General features: G+C 38.1%; 1 protein-coding gene across 4 annotated transcripts in view; it reads left to right on the top strand.

Annotated features, from left to right (window-relative positions):
• LOC114263317 (serine carboxypeptidase-like 7) overlaps positions 1–20,722 on the top strand; it is a 48,938-nt gene that overhangs the window by 20,841 nt on the left and 7,375 nt on the right. For 2 of the 4 annotated variants that reach the window (XM_082912401.1, XM_082912404.1), the window contains exons 8-11: positions 269–355; positions 467–619; positions 1,940–2,011; positions 3,523–3,641. In XM_082912401.1, the coding sequence (XP_082768527.1) occupies positions 269–355; positions 467–619; positions 1,940–2,011; positions 3,523–3,641 (431 nt within the window). The remainder of the gene's footprint in view (positions 1–268; positions 356–466; positions 620–1,939; positions 2,012–3,522; positions 3,642–20,722) is intronic. The other 2 variants (XM_082912402.1, XM_082912403.1) reach the window with 1 other exon arrangement.

Genomic DNA, 20,722 nt, shown 5'->3' on the forward strand with positions numbered 1-20,722 from the left:
GGCAACAAAAATATTTCATCCCTGAAATGTGATTTTGTCCCTCAAGTAGTCTCTAAAACCTTAATTTGTTGCAACGAATTGCCACAAAAACTTGTATAGCCGAACTCTCCCTAATCACGTGCGACCTCAGTTCGTAAAAGATAAGAATAGCCAAAATATGTTGAGTGCCCAATGGCACAGATAAGGAGAGAGACCATATTTGAATCCATGACCTCCTAAAAGTAATCTTTTTTTTTTTTTTTTTTTTTTCTTTTTATTCTTTTTTCAGTCATTGCAGAGAAGTTGTCAAGGACAGTATTTTAATATAGATCCTAGTAATACACGGTGTTTGCAGGATTATCAAGCTTACTCTCAGGTCAACAAACTGATATATATGTTCTAGTCTGTTCTACAAACCTTTCCATTACCTTATTTTGTGCCTTACTTACATACTAAGCTGATGAAAATTCATTGTTTGCCTTTGTAGTGTATTGATGGACTTAACACACTTCAAATTCTGGAACCATCGTGTGGTTTTGCTTCTCCAAAACCACAAGAATTGTTTAGTGAAAGAAGATCTGTCGATGAGAAAAACATAGAGCTTGTTGTTCATCAACCATCGCCCTGTGATTCTAGTTCTGTAAGCCTTCCTAATTCCAATAATTCGGTCCCAATAGAGATTTAGCATGGTATATCAATTAAAAAATATTAAAAAATAGTGGCAACATGTCATGGCATTAAGAATAACCAATGGATCAAATTTTGATATTCAATCGGATTTTTATAAGCTATCTTCTATTTCATATTTAAAATTTTATAGCAATGCCAAATTATATTTAAATAGTTTGTTTTATGACTTTTTAAACATTAGAAGATGAGTTATCAATTTTATTTTTTTACTTTTATCATCTTTAGTGAATTTATAAATAAAAAAAAATTTAAACTTTTATAGTCTAATCAACTCGAAGAACCAAAAAGTAAATGAATAAATAAATTTGAAAAAAAAAAAAAAAATCTACTACTACTACTACTACTACTACAAAAAAAAAAAAAAAAAAAAAAAAAAGGAAATAGAAACAGTTGGCTTTTAAAACTTTTTTTGGATCTTCATTGAACTGGTTTTTAATTATGGTATTTTTTATATTTTAATTTTTAGATTTTTCTACACTAGAGGAATCGGAAAAATAAAAAAATTTGATACAAATTTGAAAAAAAAGAATACTAAAAGATAAAAAAAAAATTTAGAAAAAAATCACGACTTTTTCAACTAGATGTCAAACATCCTAGTAAGGGGTTCGCATGTAACTAATTAGGCCCAATTGAAGAACTTCAAAGAAAAAAAATAACTTGTGTCCATTGCACGGATGTGAGATGCCTGCGGGTCCCAAAGCTGGCCTCATGGGTGTTGTTGGAACCATAAGCCTCTCACAACTGACATTAAAAAACCTAATACACTAAACATAGTCCTGTCCATCAAATATTTTTGAAGCTTAAAACATTATAGCAACTATTTGAATTAACTGTGTGCTCTAATGAGGCTACCATCGAAGTTTCTAAATTTTAGCATTGCTATTATTTATGTCAAGTTGGCACAAGCTTTGGTAGATTGCCAAAGTTTTGATATTACTATTAAAAATTATATATATATATATATATTATAGAGATACAACATTAGTTGGATAGCTGTCTAAAAAATGATAAAGTATTCCACAAGTAGATGACGACCAAGATGGGTGAAAACCCTAATGGAAAACCTTTAACTGCGCTATTCAATTGGAGCACGGTTCCTAAACTTTGAGTTTTTGTATTGTCACATAGCTAAAATATGACAATGAGATTTAGCACTGTTGATGCTCTAATATATCATTTGAAATTGCATTTTATCCCAATGATCGCATAAGTATGGTCTGAGAAAGAGATTGTGTCTTATGACTATTTCACTTGTCTTCCTTGATTGTAGATTAATGCATTGAAACTTTCCCATTTGTGGCTTAATGATGATACAGTCCGAGAAGCGCTTCATATCCGAAAGGTACATCTTTGATTGTTTGTTTAGAATAAGAAGTTTAAATAGTTGTATTGGGAGAAAAATTAGTATTGAGAAGATCAAGTGAAGTGTCTCAAAATTAAGATATGGGTGGTGAATTTTTTTAAATCATTAACCGTGAAAAAAATGTGTTTTATGGTAGCATAACTTGTCGTATCAATATGGTGAAGCAATGGTATTAGGTACAAATTGCTACATATTGGGAATTGGCCAATATACATGTATTTTTTCTTCTCTTTTTTCCTTTTCATTGATTTGTTGAAATGTATCAAGGGAAAAAAATTATGGCTCCGTTTGGTGGAGTTTTCAAAATCTAGTTCCACGCTCACTTTTGAGTATGATGTTTGTTTACGGTTTTCAAATCATAATTCTACACTCATTTCTCAAAACTCAATTCAAAATATAATCATTACTTTTCAAAACTCATAACCAAACACATAATTCAAAACTCTTTTCAAAACTCCATTCAAATCAATATTTTAATTTTGTTAAGATTTTAAATATTTTAATATTTAAATATGTTACGATTTTTTTAATTTTTAATTTTTTTAATTTTTTAAGTATTTTTAAATATTTTAATTTTTAAATATAACGATTTTAATTTTTTAAATTTTAAAATATTTTATAAAAATAAATTCAAACTCTATTTTATAAAAATATTTTTAAATATTTTAATTTTTTTGTTATGTATTTGATTACGATTTAAGTATAGAGTTGTGAAAGTAGTATGGAGTTTCGAGTTATGTGTTTGGTTATGAGTTTTAAAAATAATTTTTTAATTGAGTTTTGTTTTATGTGTTTGGTTGCGATTTGAGTGTAGAGTTGTTTTTAAATTTAAAATATTAAAATTTTAAATTAATTTAATTTTTTGAATATTTAAATTATTTCAATTTTTACGATTTAAAATTTTTGAATATTTATTTTAATTTTTTACTTATTAAATTTTTTAGATTATTTAAATTATTTAAATATTTATGATTTAAATTTTTTGAATATTTATTTTGAAAAAAAAATATTTCCTTTGTAGTATTTTCAATTAAAAAATTGATTAATGTTATTTTTGTTAATAATAAATTTTTTTAATTGAATTTTAAAAAGAGTTTGGTTATGAGTGTTGATCAAAATTTTCAATAATGTGAAAGTAATGTGTTTTGTTATGAGTTATAGCAATTTGAATTAAGTTTTGAAAACTCTTTTCAAAACTCATAATCAAACAAATTTTCTTACTTCACATGTCAAATCAAACTTTCAAAACTCAATTCTACACTCAATTCAAAACTCAATTCCACACTCAATTCAACACTTTATTCAAAAACAATAACCAAACAAATTTTCAACACTCAAATCATAATTCTAAAACACACAAACTCAAAATACAACTCATATTCTCAAATCATAGTTACAAAGCTCTACCAAACGGAGCCTATGTTTCTATCGATATTTAAAACTATTTATAAGAAAAATATCATGAAAATGAATTGTGTTTCTTAAAATAGGGAAGCATAAAGGAATGGAATAGATGCACCAATGGATTGCCTTACACTCAATTAATTTGGAATAGTTTCCAATATCATGTGAACCTCAGCACTAAAGGTTACAAGTTTCTCATATACAGGTGAGATCACTATGTTTCTTGCATTAAAACAAAAAAATTAAGTGCAATAAATAATGGTGCTTCTAGTTACACAATATTTCACTTCATTGTGACTATTTAAAAATAACGTTGCTAATAGCACTCATCTATTTTTTTGGGACCCCTATCTTCTTTCAACACCACCATAATTTTTATTTTATTTTATTTTATTTTTTTGATTTTGAACATCAAGCTTAATCTCAATTCTATTATCATCCCTAACATATGAAAATTTAATCCTAGCCCTCTATCTCCACCTTTACTTCAAGTAGCCCATCCCCCATACCTCTACCGCCTTAAAGCCCGCCCCCACCCACCCCCACAAACCCTAATTCGAACACCAACCTTAATCTCAATCCTACCTTCATTCCTATCATATGAAACTGTAACCCTAGCCCCTACCTCTACCTTACCTCAAGTAACATATCCCTCACCTTGTCGCTACCTTTCATCCCACCTCTACCTACTACCACTAGCTCCCGACCCCGTTTACACCCTCCCATGCCTTTCCCTAGCCCCTCTTTTTTCTTCTTTAGGACATCAACCCCTACTTATCCTCCCTCGATGCCTCTCATTTTCCTTCTTCTTAAGCTTCTCCTCCTCCCCTCTTTTTCTTTATCGAATGCACTCTTATACAATTCCTCTTTCTTTATCAAATGGGTTGCACAAGGAAGTGAAAGGATGAGGTAGAGGTTGAAGAGGGTAAGGATAGGCCAGAAAGGGGTAATAAATAGTAAAGAAGGACTAAAGAATGTAATGCCTTGGGAGAACACCTCCCAATCCTGTTCACTTGGGCATTCCCGCCATATAAAACACCATACCAATAGAGACAAAAATAATGAAATAACATTTATTACATTTCATTCCCTTTTAATCTATCCCCTAAGATTTACAATAATGTCTCATTACATCCATAAACAAAACAAAATAGTTCAAAAGTAAGAAAATATATAACAAGACAAGTCGCAAGTCGACTTCTTTAAAAAATGTGTCCTTTGTTACACTAGCATAAAACTAACATCCAATTACAATACAACCTTAGTCTTGAACATAAAAAGATTTCAACAAAAGGTTTCACACTCCGAAAGGGTTTTCTTCTTCTCAAGAAATCACTTAGGAGATGCTTAGTCTTCATTTTCTAAAATTGGTTAGCTTTGTGGTGAGCAAAGCTCAGTAGGTAATGAATTTAACAAATTATATAATTAATTGAAAGACACATGATCATGCAATGAAAACATTTGAAATATAGAAATGAAGATGTATATAAGTGTCTATGTATGTGAGTGAAAACATGCAATGCATGAAAATTGCTTAATCTTTCCACGTTATCCATGGGTGATAAATATACTATCACATCCCAAGTATGAACCAAAAATCAAAGCATACATATATAAATGTAGTTTTGTATATTGAAAAAAGTCTCACATTTGCCGGCTCCAAAAACGGCGGGGCGATGGGCACCCAAAAGCATTTTCCCTTCCACATTTGCTAGCTCCAGAAATGGCGGGCTTGTGGGCATCCAAAAACCATGTTTTTCCACATTTTCCAGCTCTAGAAACAGTGGGTTCGTGGATATCAAAAAATATTTTTCCGTATTCATCTAGTGATATGCGCAGATAAGGCAATTGGGCACCCTGACTCCCCGCGCAGATACCAATTACATTACACAATTCAAAAACCAACCCGACTCACTACCTAGACTTATAGACTATTTACCCCCTTCCGTTTTTCAACAATCACTTCATCATAGTGTCAAAAGAGAAATTTCGAATGCATATGATGCATGAATTTATAAATCTTCAATTTTCCCTACAATGATTTCAATTCATAATAAGTCACTACTTTACACATCAATAATAGAGGATACCTCATTAACAACCTTCACCAACTCAAGGTGTATATAGAGAAAAGTTCAAATCTCACATTTTGACCCTAAAGTTAAGTAAATACATTCAATTTCATGTTTTTGAAACCAATTGAGCAAAACCCCTCTTTATTGAACAAAACTCAAAACTAGGGTTTATGGAAAATTTGAGGTTTTCTCTCTTTTATGAATTAAGGACTACTTTTCCTCATCAACATCGAAAATCATAAATAAAAGACATAGTTCCATCCAAAATGAATGAATTATTGGCCACATCCTTCCAAATCATTTATTAACCAACACACTCCATACACATATACATACATATATATATATATATATATAAGGATGAATATCTAATGAAATTACCACATGTGGGTCTCAAATTAAAGATATAACAAGTTAAAGACACCTTAACCTCAAGATTAGAAGTTGAAGATGAGAATCCACTTGTAACTTTGGCAAAATTACAAAATAATCAGTAGAACTCTTGATCCAAGCTTGCCTTTCAACCTCATTGAAGGATCTAAGGTGGATCTAAGGTAAAAATTGGAGAAATCAAGTGTTTTGGGCCCCTAGGGTTTGGGTATTGAACAAAGTGAGAGAAGAGATGAAGAAAGAATAAATATTTTCGACCAAAAATGAATTTAAAGTGCCTGATATCGACCAGACCGCTCGAGCGGTTGAAGCTTGGCTCGAGCGGTGAAAAGAAACTCCTAAAATCTCTTAAATTCGCACATACCACTCGAGCGGTGCAAAGTTCAGTCGACCGGACTTACTTCCAACACAAATATTCAAATTTCAAACAAACATAACTGTGATACCCCTGTTCCGTACTATGCTAATTGGTCCTTAATTTGTATACGATTATGTGTTTGTTATGATTTTGTATGTCATTATGTGAAAATATGTGATTTTAAATTTCTATCTGTTCACCGTAGGAATATCTGTTTGATTTTACCGCTTCGGAAATTAAATTGGAGGCCTTATCGGCCACAGAACCCAAAATTGATTACGCCATTGTGATTGGCATAATTTTTAGAGTTTACGGTGAAATTTAATTGAAAAACTGATTCAGACCAGATTACATTGATTTAATTAATGAATTAGTGTTATATTATTTATTATTATTAAACTTGATTAGTGAGCTTATACATAAGGGCCATTGCACTTCAATTCCTCCTCTTTTTAACACCTTGGCTGATTTTGAACTCAAGAATAGAGAGAGAGAGAGGGGGGTCGGCCTTAGAGAGAGAAGGGAGAGAGTTGTGTGGTTTTGGCTCAAGGCTTGGGAATCTTGAAGATTAAGTCCAAGAATTGACTAGGGTTTGGAAGATTAAACTCCTAGGTGAGTAAATTCATGAGATTGAACTTGTAATTTTGTGAATTAAAGACTAATTGGTGATCAAGAACAAGAGTTGTGCTACAATTGATGAATTTGAAGCTAATGTGCACATGCATGTGTAGGATCACCATGATTTTGCATAATCAAGCATGTTTTTGTTGAGTTCCATGAGAATGAACACCATTTGCATTATTTGGAATGGAAATGAAGTCAAGATTAGCATGCATGTTTGAATAATTAAAGATAGGAGCTTTGAATGCATGAATGTGTATGATAGAATTGAGCTTGAATTAAATTGAGCCATGCATGTATTTGATTTATGAAATTGGGCTCCATGAAGATGTGTTTTGGTGTGTATACCATGTTAGTACAAGTATATGAGAAATTGAAGCCATTAAAGACAAGAAATGATGGTTTGAATGTTGAAGGGAGCTCAAAAACTCAATCTGGAAAACCCAGATTTTTGATGTCCGCTCGAGCGGGGTGATTGCCGCTCGAGCGGGAAAATCGTGCTCCCAGCACTTTTTACAGAGTTGGATGTCCGCTAGAGCAAAATATTTAACGCTCGAGCGGGGAGCTTTTATAGACAAGCATTCCGCTCGAGCGCCCTAACTCACGCTCGAGCGTAATTTTGAGGTAACCAGTACTTTTGCAGGCCTCTCGGGTCTGCTTGAGCGGGTAAGTCCACGCTCAAGCATGGACCCTGTTTTCTGAAATTTTGTATGCTCGTTCTGTGTTTCGTTTTCCGTTCTTTTTCACTTGTAAGCACTCTTAGGCATGCATTGAGCATTGTAAATGAGTTAACGAGATAAGAATAAAGCCTAAAGAGGAATGCGTGAATTAAAGACTGGATTGAACTGTTAGTGACCCTTTTGTGTTCATGAAATGTGTAGGGTCAAGCTCCAGGGAAAATTCACAAGTCGGTCACTGTGAGTAATATCGATATTTGAAAGCTTAGCAATGTCCAACTGTTTATTCCCTTATAAGCTTTATGAGTTGCTAATTGGGATTATGGACAAAAGTCTGACATGAACGAATGAATGGACCGAAGGTCGTTTCGATATGAATAAATGGACCTAAGATCGTTTTGATAGAAATAAATGGACCTAAGGTCGTTTTGACATAAATGAGTGGGTCGAAGGCCGTTTTGACACGAATGTATGGGCCGAAGGCCGTTTTGACGTCAACAAATGGACCGAAGGTTGTTTTGATAGAAATAAATGGACCTAAGGTCGTTTTGACATAAATGAGTGGGCCGAAGGCCGTTTTGACACGAATGTATGGGCCGAAGGCCGTTTTGACGTAAACGAATGGATCGAAGGTTGTTTTGACAGAAATGAATGGACCAAAGGTCGTTTTGATAGAAATGAGTGGACCGAAAGTCGTTTGGACATGTATGAATGGACCTAAGGTCGTTTTGACATGAATGAGTGAGCCGAAGGCCGTTTTTGACATGAATGTATGGGCCGAAGGTCGTTTTGACGTAAACGAATGGGCCGAAGGCCATTTTGACAGAAATTAATAGGCCAAAGGCCGTTTTGACATAAATGAATGGGCCGAAGGCTGTTTTGACATGAATAGAAATCTGAATGGGCCAAAGGCCAGAATGTTTGAAACTACAGTCACTTGATTTGAATTTCGTATAGTTATATATCTGTTAAATAGAAATATGAATTGGGCCCAAGGCCGTTTGGAACATGTTGTTCTACATTGTTATGTAACTTCTGTATTTGATTTGATATTATTCACTGGGCTTTCGCTCACGCTCATTCATGTGTTTGTAGGTGAGCCAAGAGAAGTCCAGACCCAGCCTTAGTGAAGTCTGTATGGAACAACTAAGGTTTTGAGAGAGTCAGCCCTTGTGTCTTACGCACGAGACCCATCTTCGTCATTTTGTTATGTATTTACATTTTGTCAGGTTGGCGAAGTTTTGAATACGTCTATATATAGTTTTCATGGGTTGACTTAGTTTGGATGATCCTGTCTGTATAGAATCTTATGTCATTACACTTTCTGTTGTGAGTTATTAACATATGTACATATGGAATGTTATGGTGTGAATATAAACACGGCTCTATGGACAAAGTTTTAAATTTGCTTCCGTTTGGCCCCTTTTACTCTGATGAGTCTTGTCTTATTTGGTTTGAGGCCGTAGGTAATCTCGTGATTACTGGCCGGTTATGGCCTTAACCCATAGGGGCGGGTTCGGGTCGTGACAATAACTCTCTTGTTCGAACTCCATTTTAGGTCATTCTTGTGTCCAAATCGAAGCCCCGAAAACAAGCGTTCCAATGGTTCTAGATGCACATTCAAATTCAAAGTGTGGAAAGAGAAAATGGCAAAAGAGTGAAGACTACTCATAGGACAATTATCTAAATCAATGTTTTTGGTCCAATCTTACTTTACCATTGTGATATCACCCCAATCAATACTCTAACATCAACCAAAGAGGCTCCAAGTACAATAATAAGACTGTCAAAAACAATTCCATGAGTTTAAGAAGTACAAAGTGTTACAAAGAGGGTTAGGTTGCGGCTAGGGGTAAGCAAGAGCCATCATAGCTGAGACCATAGATGATTCTATGCCATCCTCATTCCCTTCTTTTCTGGCTTTGCCTTCCTGATGTCGATTCGAAACCAGGACTGACCCAAGAAGTCAATACATGCTTTTGGGACATTCACTATCTCACTTTCAGTAAGACAGAAAAGAGTGTGGAGGTAGGAAGGGGTTAATGGTGGTAGGGAGTAGTGAGTGAAGGTTAGTAAGGGCTAGGAGTGGCAGCCAAAGATGGTGGCAATGGGTGGTGTAGAGGTAGGGTTAGGGTTTGAAAGGTTAGAAATGGGAATAATATTGTAACAAAAAAATTAGGGATGAGTTTAGGTCCAATATTAACTTCACTCCATCTCTCTACATCCATTCTCTTCTTCACTTTCTCTTTACTCTCCGTCCTCTCTCATACTTCATATATAGGAGAAGATGAACCTAGATCTCTCAATTGAGGGTTTTGTAGGCAACATCAATGACGATAACTAGGATTTTAGGTGGTGGAGGTTGTGAGAAGAGCAAGGAAGGGACTGGGGATGTCACGTAGATTGTAAGGGAATGAAGATATAGGGTAGTGGAGATGAAAGATATTGCAAGTAAGAAGATGAGGAAGGCGGAAGAGAGGAATGGTAGCGGATAGTTGGTGCGAAAGAGTAGAAATGAGGTGGACAAGTGTGGCAAGGAAGGAAGGAGAAGAAGAGGCAGGTGTTGCTAGGGATGCAGATGGTGATAAGGTGGGGAAGAGCAGGTTTGTTGGCTTTTTGGCTTTTCGAAGGGTATTTTTGTAAATGTGAGCGTGCCAGCAAGGATCAATCAATCCTTACAGAAATTGTGATTGCCAACCAATTATCAGACGATTGTGTTTTAGTTCTTTTTCAGCCTCAATGAAGAGGACTTTTACTGGTGGCTTGACTTAGGAGAAATTAAGAGAAATAACAGTAATATGAAGAACAATTGAAGTATTTCATAAAAATGAACACTTACAATGGTCCAAACTCAGCCTCGGAGAGGTTTACAACAGCAATCTACTTGAATCTACTTGAAGCTACTCCTATGAATCGAAGTGCAGTGCGGGTATTTAAAGTGCAGGTATTTAAAGAACAGGTATTTAAAGACTGGAAATGTAAAAGACTGGAAAAGAAAATATATGAAGTAAATGACTGATTTGTATGATCTGAGTCCGTCCCTTTTTCTGGGGGCTGCCCTGCTATTTATACCCGTCAGTGATGACCTTCGAATTGCACTTCGAACCGTCGAACTGCTCCTTCATGATCGCTGATCATGCTTCCTTACAAGTAGCGCCATTACTGGCAGTTGAGCTTCCCTCTTGTACTTGAATTTGAATATGAATAACCGTTGAAGACATGTCATCTTGCATCCCGTTATTTACTCAGATCACGTGAGGACCAATATTTATTGCCACGTGTACGATCAGGATTAAAGGCTTGAATAACCTTCCTTTATTACCCTTACTCTGCCACGTGTCGAACTGTAACTGGCTTTTACAAAATATGTAGCCAACATTACCCCCCGCACTAATATACCCAATACTTGGTGATATTAGTGGATTACAGTTTTCCCGCGCCTCTAGAACGTGTATGGAGTCCAAATTCTGGAAATACAACCGTCATCCATTTGGTGATCATTTGCATTAACTCGTCGAACATCCCAATACCTTAGTATTCGAACAGGCTATGGCTGCATCAACTTCCCTTACTACTGATCAAGCATATGAAGAGCCTTTGAGTGATGTTATTCCCCCTCGAAAGAACCTCCACGCATTCATTAGCCACCTTTACCCGCCCTTCTCTATTCAGGTAATGGAGGCTTTTGCAGATTATAAACCTTTGGACTACGAACACATTGCCTTTAATCCCTTGGTTTACAAACTTACAGATACAAAGAGTTCTTCCCCTAAGCTCCCTTTGTATTTTGACCGAACTACTCTCAGGCCTTTGCTTCGACAAGTTGCAAATATGGACTTAGGAAACTCTTCTTCACAGACCTCTGCATGGGATGAAACTGTAACCTCTTCACCCTCTGGGGCTTCTGGCTGGACAAGCTGGTCAACTCCTGAGACTTATGATTTAAGAGAGCGAATCAATCACCATTTTGTTGAGTTTACCGACCCCTTGGAGTTTCCCTCCTACGCTCGAAGCTCAGTGGTCTACCCTTACGTGCCCATTGACCTTCGACGTAGCTTGGAAGAGACTCTGCTTGTGGCTTGGTATACTTCTTCCATGCTTACAAAGATAATGTACCCTGCCCAGCGCCCAGAAGAAGCACAAGGGTACACCCCTTCATTCTTAGCCAAGAAGGCGAAGATTTGTTCTTCTGATTGGCTTGATTACATTAATGCCTTTGTCCCTTCTGCTCCCGTGCCATCTCCCATGATAGAGGCATCCACACCTTCTTCTGCATCTTCTGAGATAGAAACATCTGCTCCCTCTCCTTTGTCTTTTGAAGCAGAACCATCTACTCTCTTCCCACCTTCCGAAGCAAGACCATCTTCTCCTTCTCCTTCTCCCATTCTTTCCTGGACAGAGAAACTAAGACTTGCCCTTCCAATGGACAAAGTTTTTCCACCTTACCAACCTCCGTCACCCCCTTCTCCAGCCGAGCGAAAACAAGCTCAGCTTTTGCTCGCGGCTTTCTCCCACCTGCCCTTTAATGTTCTTGAGGATGACATTCCTCTTAAGAACTTTCAATGGGCTTGTGATGTACTGACTAGGGGTTATGTCCTCAACCCTCTTGCCCAAGCAGAGCTTCATTTGTTTTTGGACCAACTCCCAGTACTCCTCTACTGGCATCGGAATTCAAAGATCACCATCCAATCTCTGGATCAACTTTTATCTCTCCGAATTCATGCCCAGTATGAAGCAGAGAATTTTATCGAAGAGTTCGATGACTTCAAGAATAAAGATTCTGCGTACTGGGATGATTTGGTTGTAGATGAATTGGAACAAAAATCGAAGGAAGAGGCTTTCGAAACAAAGGCTGAAGAACTCTATTATGAAGTGAGAGCTCATCAGCTTATGCAACCAACTTTAGAAGAGATAGAAGAAATAATAAGGAAAGAACAGAAATTTATTGACCATTGCTGGACAAAATTTCATGACCTTGTTATTTATTCTATTCCTTATTTTTATGAGCTTGAATTTGTACCCAGATAGGGTTACTTAATGTAATCATCTTGGCTTCAATATAAACAAAGTCTTTCTGTACTTAACACTGTTTGACTCTGTTTCCTTTTATTTCTAAAAGCTAACTCATAACTTCGAATTGAACAATCTCATCCTTCGAGTCAATTGTTTAATGAAGTACTAAAAGAACCAACATGTCTTATTCCAATTTGTGGAGTAAAATTGACAATTCTGGCCGATATCGTCTGGAATTAATGCTTTAAATTTTAACAATATTACCCCTCAAAGCCAATTACAACCAACATATGGTCATGGTTAAAATAATCAATCAATTTCAAATTGACCATTTTTTCTTTCGAAGGGTAATATGTATAAAAAACCAACAATTGGTTTTGATGCTTTGAACAGTGTTTCTCATACTCAGAGAATACTAGGGTTTGCTTCGAAGGTCGTTACTTTGATTTATAATCCCTAAACAGGTCATTAAACCCTTTGAAATAGACCAATAATCAAGCAATTTAGCACCTTTACGCATATAAGGGGCTTCGAAGCCGGCTTATGTATTTCGAAGCCGTTGTTATTTGATTTTTTGGCGCCAACATCTTGTCTTCGAAGCCAAATATTTCATTTCGAAGCTGGCCCCAATCCCGGAATAAGCTCTTCCCTCCAAAACTATCAATATTGGAAGAGTTTCCTCGCATTCGTACTTTTAGTACTTAACGCCTCACGGGGCATAATTCCGGACACAAAGATTTTAAAACCCTCTCGTCTCGTGTTCCGAAATCTCTTGCCTTTTACAAACCCTTCTCTCTACTGGGTCCTCCTTGCTTCGATCTTCATTTTTTGAAGAGTGTATCATCAATGGCTTCTTCTTCACAAAAAGTGCCAGCCCCAGAGCGCATAGGCTCATCTTTAGCTTTGAAGAGGCTTATTGACGCAGAATGTGAGAAGTACAAGGCTGGAGAGAAAAGCGCTATCGATGGGCGTATCTTCGTCCCTCGTCATCATGAGCAGCAGGACTACGTGCTCGGACCAATTTTCAAGGAAGTCCTTACTGAGCTCCCAACCTTTTATCCGCGTCTGGTGGACCAACGTCTCCTTTATGAAAGTGGCCTTGACTGGAAGAACTGGAGAAGCAATCGTCCTCATCGATGTTGGCCCACGATAAGACCGGAATGGCAAGAATGGTATGATCGGATCATTCCTGCTAAGACACTGGACCTCCAAGAGCTCTGTCTCCTCGATGCTCTTCGACTATCTAGGGTAACTATCTCGGAGGACCCTTTCCTAGTTCCTACTGCTTTGTGCTTTTGGAACCCCGTCTTCAATTACTTTCAATTTAGATGTGGGATGATGGCCCCCACTGTTCTTGATATTTGCCATCTATTAGGAGTATCTCCCATTGGTACCCACATCACACCAGATTTTCCTGACTTAGCAGTCCCTTTCTCCCTCCCCTCTCTTAATTCATCTTACAGTGATTTTGTTAGAGCCGAGAACAAAAGAATGGGTCCAATAACTGATAGGGAATTTTTTTCCTTTTTATTATATTGGCTTTGCAAATTTCTTTTCTGCACCTCCTCCCAAAGAATCATGCCTGAATTTGCTCCTCTTGCCAAAGCCTTGGTTTTGCGGAAAAGAGTAGCCTTAGCCCCATACATTCTGGGTCATGTATATAGAGTTTGTTCCCTCTTTTGTGAGAAACCCCTAGATGCTAATCAAGGGGGACCATTTTGGATCCTTCAGCTTTGGCTCTTTGCCTATTTTACTGAACTACAATCCAAATGCCTCAAATTTTCTGGGCTGCACTCCCTCACTCTTGGCATAAAACTAGCCAATGCTTCACTTTATCCAGCTACTTTTGCCTTTTATTTCTCCTTCTTTCATCAACTACCAGCTGCTCTTCCTGATCACCGTTTCCGTCCCTTCGAAGCTAGCATAGGTCCAACCTGGTTGAATCACTTCCTTAGTGACAGGCTCTGTGCCTTGCCTATTCATAAAGATATGTGGGCTTCCCTACTGATCCCTAGAGAACTGTTTATTGGGACCACCAACCCCAGAGCCTATAAATGCATAGCTGAGCCTTATTGTCCTGCTCAATTTGCTAGACAATTTGGCCTCACACAAGGAGTTCCAATACCTCTCTGCAGCAACACCAACCTAACTCTGACCAAGAGAGATTTGAAGGTTCGAAAGTCAAGGCTAGAAGAGGCAACCTTAAAGTTTATGGATGATCTGACCACTTTTGAGTACATTCCTTTCATACCTCAAGGCACCTTTTTGAAGAGATATCAGAATTGGTGGGTGAGTAATATGGAAGTCTATTTAGTTGAAGGTGATCAGAAACAAAAGAAGCAGAGACTGCTTGAGCCCTTGATGAGGAGAAAAAGGGCGATTGATTTGCCCCAAGAAGAGACAACCACTAGGGAAGTAGAGGAGGAGGTTATTTTTAAGGAATCCGAACCTCAGGCTAAAGGAGCTGAGAAAACAATTAAGGAGCAGACAATGCCAATTCAAAGAAAAAAGAGAAGAAAGATTACTGTCTCTTCTTCTGAGTTTGATGTCTCCCCTTCCAACTTTGATGAGGATTCTGATTCTGAAACAATTGCCCAAGCCATAGGAAAGAGAAGGAAAATGACTGCTTCAACTACTGCTTTGATTGAAGATCCCCTTCATGAGGCAGCCGCCAAGGCCGTGGAACGAGAACATTCCAAAGCCATAGTTGTCTTTGAAAGGGCTGAGAAAAGACGGCAACAACAAGTTTTAAGAGAGAGAGCTGCTGCTGCTGATGCATTGCAAAGGGAACTAGCCAGAAAACAACGGACTGCTGGACACTATTCTCTCCGCAGTTCTCCCATCAGTACCAGTGCCTCTGGAACAAGTAATTTCTTTCATACCTCTGCTGTTTTTTACTTTGTCAGCTTGTGGTATTGAAGTTTAACATTGTTCTGCATTTCTTCCTTTTGCAGCGACAACCACTGCACTCACCTTTCCAATAAGGCCTTCCTCAATTTCGGTTGAGGTTGATCAAATGCAAAATGTCAGGGTTGTTCGAATCGTACTTCCACTTCCAAAGCCTATATTTGACGTACCTTCCTTAAGTCCCAGTATTCCTACATCTCCTTTTCTTGGATTAAAGCCATACCTCCCTTTTTTGGCTCGTGACCTACCTCAGTCTACTTTTCCTTCGAGCCTTGCTCTTTTTCCGTCCTTTACAGAAACTCCAACTGCTGCTCCATTCCCAGTGGCAGTTGATTCTTCCACAGAGGACACTGGTAGCTCTTCAATTCATGGCTCATCACCAATGCTCACTTCCAGCCCCTCTTCACTTGATTTGCTGGTGGCCAAGACCATAGAGGCTGCCAAAGATGCTCCATCCGTTTCTCCCATCCCTATGCAGTCCTTTGTGTCTTCCACCACAACACTCTCTATGCCCTTCATGTCAAGGGACGAGGTAGACATCTTTGAAGGAAGACTAGCTAGTCTTTTTGACATACCTTCTACCTCTCCTACCTCTACTGCTGAAGCTGAGCCATTAGCCTTGGCTGACTCCCTACTGGAAATCTTCAAGAGTTCTCCTTCCTCCTGCAACAAGCCTTTTGCACCTGCAGTAGATTTGGACACATGCTTGGAACTGTTGACTTTTTTTTCGAGGATACCCTTCGAGGCTTTACAAAGGCCTATCATCAGGAATGGGTTCCTTCAATGCTGTAACATTGCTGAGCAGTCTGCCATGAGTGTCTCAAGTCATCTATCTCAGGCTGCAGCTACTATTGATTTTTATCTCAACATTTGCCATGCTGCTAAGGCTGCGGATGATAAGCTGGCTAAGGACCAGAGTTTTGTTTCTCAAGTGCATACTGAAGTATCAACTCTGAAAGAACAACACTCTTCTGCCTCCCACTTTCGAGTCCAACTCCTGGAGAAGAAAGCTCAGCTCGAAGAGGAGTTAGCCGCAGTAAACCAAGCCTTGGTTCGAACTGATAAGAAACTGCACATCACCAATCAAGGGCTGGCTGATCGAAAAGAAGACATGGCTGTAGCTATTCAATTATTTCCTTCCCTTAGCAATAGGAAAGCTATTGTACAAAAACAATTAAAGCATTGTAATGATTTTTGGGCCAATTTGTGGCACAATGTACTTGATTCTTTATGAAAGCACAATATTTTGAATATCATTTGAACAAGCTTGTGTTTTTGCATATGGTGTTCACTCTATCCCTTGTGTTTCCCAAATGGTTGGAAAATAAGGTTTTAAATATCTGCCATTAATCTTTTTGGGATATACATAACCATTCAAATTTCTTAAATGGTATGCTCCAAAAGGCAGAACCCTATGAATTTGATATGGTCCTTCCCAGTTAGGTGACCATTTGCCAAACTTATGGCTTTTAATCCCAATTGGGAGTATTGTCTTCCATACCAAATCACCTTCATCAAAGCCAATGTGTTTGACTTTCTTATTATAATTCTTGGCTGCTTTCTTCTTTTGGAAAAGAATGTTATTTAATGCCAAAATTCTGGCTTCATCTATGCCTTCTAATTCTAAGCACATACTTTGATGGTATTGTTCAGGATTCAATTGATCTTGACATCTTACCCTCAAAGATTTAACATTAATCTCTACTGGTAAGACTGCATCATGTCCATACACCAAGGCATAGGGAGTGACTCCTGTGCTTGACCTCGGTGAGGTTCTATATGCCCACAGAACATCCAATAATAGGTTATGCCAATCCCTAGGATTGCCATCCACAACCTTTTGTATTCCTTTTTTCAAGGACTTATTGGATGACTCAGCTTGACCATTAGCTTGTGCATAATAGGGTGTGGAATTAACAAGACTAATTCCAAATTCTGCCACAAAAGACTTCACCATCTTCCCATCAAACACAGTTCCATTATCAACTGTTATGATTTGCGGGATGCCAAATCTATGGATCAAATCTTTAATAAAACCAATAACCTCTGTTTGGTCTACAGCCTTGTATGGCTTAACTTCGACCCATTTAGTGAAGTAGTCAGTAGCCACTAGAATGAAACAATGATGTTTCGAAGAAGGTGGGTGTATTTTTCCCATCATATCCATGGCCCACCCTCTGAATGGCCAAGGCTTCACTACTGCATGTAGGTCAGTTATGGGCACGTGCCTTATTGTGCCATGCTTTTGACATGCCTGACACCCCTTTGCATATTCTATGCAGTCTTTAAGGATGGTTGGCCAATAATAGGAATGCCTTCGAAGCAACCACCTCATTTTTACACCAGGTTGGTGAGCACCACAGATACCTTCATGGACCTCAGCCATGGCTGTTAGCGCTTCTTTCGGGCCTAGACATTCTAACAATAAGCCATCTCCCCCCCTTTTGTAGAGAGCATTACCATATATCATATATTGCATAGACTGCAATTTGACTTTTCTACTGGCCTTCGAAGATGGACCAGCCAAGTACTGCATTATTGGATGCCTCCAATCTTGTTCTTGTAAGTCATTATGATTGACTTCCAAGACCACATTCCTTTTATTCAAATATGTTGTTTGGCTTATGTCCCTTTGTGTATTATCCCTTCTCTTGAAGTTCGAAGCTTTCTGAGCCACATCATTGGCTCTATTGTTCAAGAATCTTGGAACATGGGTTACATTTGCTATTTGAAACTGAGAAAGCAAATGTAATGCAACAACATAATATGGCAAGATACTTATGCTTTGACACTTGAAAATTCCTTTCACTTGGTTAACCACCAATTGAGAATCTCCGAATATGTCAACTGCATGTACTTGTAATCCAATAAGAATCTCTAGTCCTACAATTAAGGCTTCATATTCAGCCTGGTTATTGGAACAGGTAGCTTCATCCACTCTAAAACCATGGGTAGTTTCTGTCCCTTGTGGAGACTTGATTACAATACCAATTCCAATTAAGCCATTGGCTTTCGACCCATCGAACCACATTTGCCATGGCTCAACACTGGCCATACCAAGTTTCATTACTTCTTGGCTCTCTATTTGAGATGGATGATCTGCCAGAAAATTGGCTAAAACTTGCCCTTTTACTGCCCTCTGAGGGACATATTCTAAATGAAATTCTGACAAGGCTAGTATCCACTTGCCAATTCTTCCTCTCAACATAGGTCTAGATAACATGTATTTAACCAAATCTGTGGTTGCAATTACCAAGACAGTTGTAGGTAAAAGATAGTATCTCAATTTCATTGCAGCAAAATACAAAACAAGGCACAGCTTTTCAACAGCTGAGTATTTACATTCACAAGAATTTAAAAACCTACTAAGGTAATAAACAGCTTGCTCCTTGCCTTCTTCATTGTCTTGGGCCAAGAAAGCTCCCAATGAATCTTCTGCTGCAGCTATGTACAACTTCAAGGGGTTGTTACCCTTTGGTGGCATCAGCATTGGAGGGTTGGCCAAGTAGGCCTTGATACCTTCGAAAGCAATTTGATGCTCTGCTGTCCACATAAATTCCTCTTCATCTTTCAGCCTTAACAAGGAAGAAAATACTTTAGTTTTCCCTGCAGTGTTAGAAATGAACCTTCGAAGAAAGTTAACCTGCCCAAGGAACCTTTGTAATTCTTTCTTACTTGATGGGGGTTTGGCTTCAATGATTGCTTTGGCTTTATTCTGATCAATCTGTATTCCTTTCTTGTGAACAACATAGCCCAAGAAATTTCCAGATGATACACCAAAAGCACATTTAAGAGGATTGAGCTTCAACTTGAACTTCCTCATCCTTTCAAAGGCTGCTTCTAAGTGAAGCAGGTGTTCCTCCATGGACTGGGATTTCACTACAATGTCATCAATATAACATTCTAAATACCCTCCAATGAGGTCATGAAAAATGGTGTTCATAGCCCTCTAGTATGTAGCTCCAGCATTCTTCAGGCCAAATGGCATCTTAACCCATTCGAAGGTGCCAATATTTCCAGGACATCTGAATGCTGTCTTATGGACATCCTCCTCTGCAATGCAGATTTGATTATAACCAGAGTGTCCATCCATCATTGATAAAACTTGATGCCCTGCTGAACTATCTACTAACAAATCTACTATGGGCATAGGGTACTCATCTTTTGGCGTTGCTAGATTCAAATTTCTGAAATCGATGCATACCCTCATTTTACCGTTCTTCTTGACTACAGGCACAATATTAGATAGCCATTCAACATACCTGGCTATCCTAATAAAACCTGCCTTGAGTAGTCTGAGGATCTCTTCCTTGACCTTCTGAATTACTTCTGGACTCATCCTTCTTGGTTTCTGCTTATATGGCTTGAAGTTAGGCTTCATAGGGAGCCTATGTTCCACTAATGACCTGTCCAATCCTGGTAGTTCATTATAAGACCATGCAAAGCAATCTTTGTATTTCTTCAGAACAACCAATAGCTGGTTTCTTTCCAGAGCATTCAAGCAAGCACTTACATAAGTGGGCTGTTGTACAGAACCTTCCCCTAGATTTACTTCTTCTAAAGGGTCTTGTGAATGAGAACTCCCTCTGGTTTCTGCTACCTTTGAAGTGATCTTCAAGCTTGGTTCTGCCCCCAGGTTCTTCAATTCAATATCTCTGCCCTCCTCCTCATAGACAAAATCTGTCCACAAGGCTTCCTCTTCCTGTATCTCCTGGACTTTTGTTTCAATGTCCAAGGTACAGTACTTACCAAGAGTCAAGACTCTAGCCTGTTGTTGCTGCTGTTTGCAGCCAATTATCATGGCCTCTCTCTCTGGCTCCTGAACTTTCTGGACTATTGCTTTTATATCCAATGCTGAAAATTTAATCAAAGCCAAGGACTTGGCTTCTTGTGGTTCCTCTCTTTACCTATAACCAGGCATCATTGTCATCTCTAAGGACAACTTCTTCATCAGCACTTTCTTGGACTAAGTGCTTCAGGTGTGTCACCTCCTCATCAGCCGTCACTTCGGCTGAACTGTCATCTTTCATCAGTATACTGAGCGGTGTTACTCCCTCAATATATAATTTAGCCTCCGCAAAGTCTGCACAGGCTATGAAGGGTTGAGGATCTGCATCGATTTCCTCTGTCTCTCCATTGCCTAAAGCCATCATGATTTTCTGATGTAAAGAAGAAGGCACACATTTGTTAGTGTGGATCCAATCCCTTCCAAGCAAAGCATTATATTTAGCATTACTGTCGATTA

Source organism: Camellia sinensis, unplaced genomic scaffold, assembly GCF_055761805.1.
Source record: "Camellia sinensis isolate YWXY unplaced genomic scaffold, ASM5576180v1 Unanchor3, whole genome shotgun sequence".
In the NCBI taxonomy this organism is placed as follows: domain Eukaryota; kingdom Viridiplantae; phylum Streptophyta; class Magnoliopsida; order Ericales; family Theaceae; genus Camellia; species Camellia sinensis.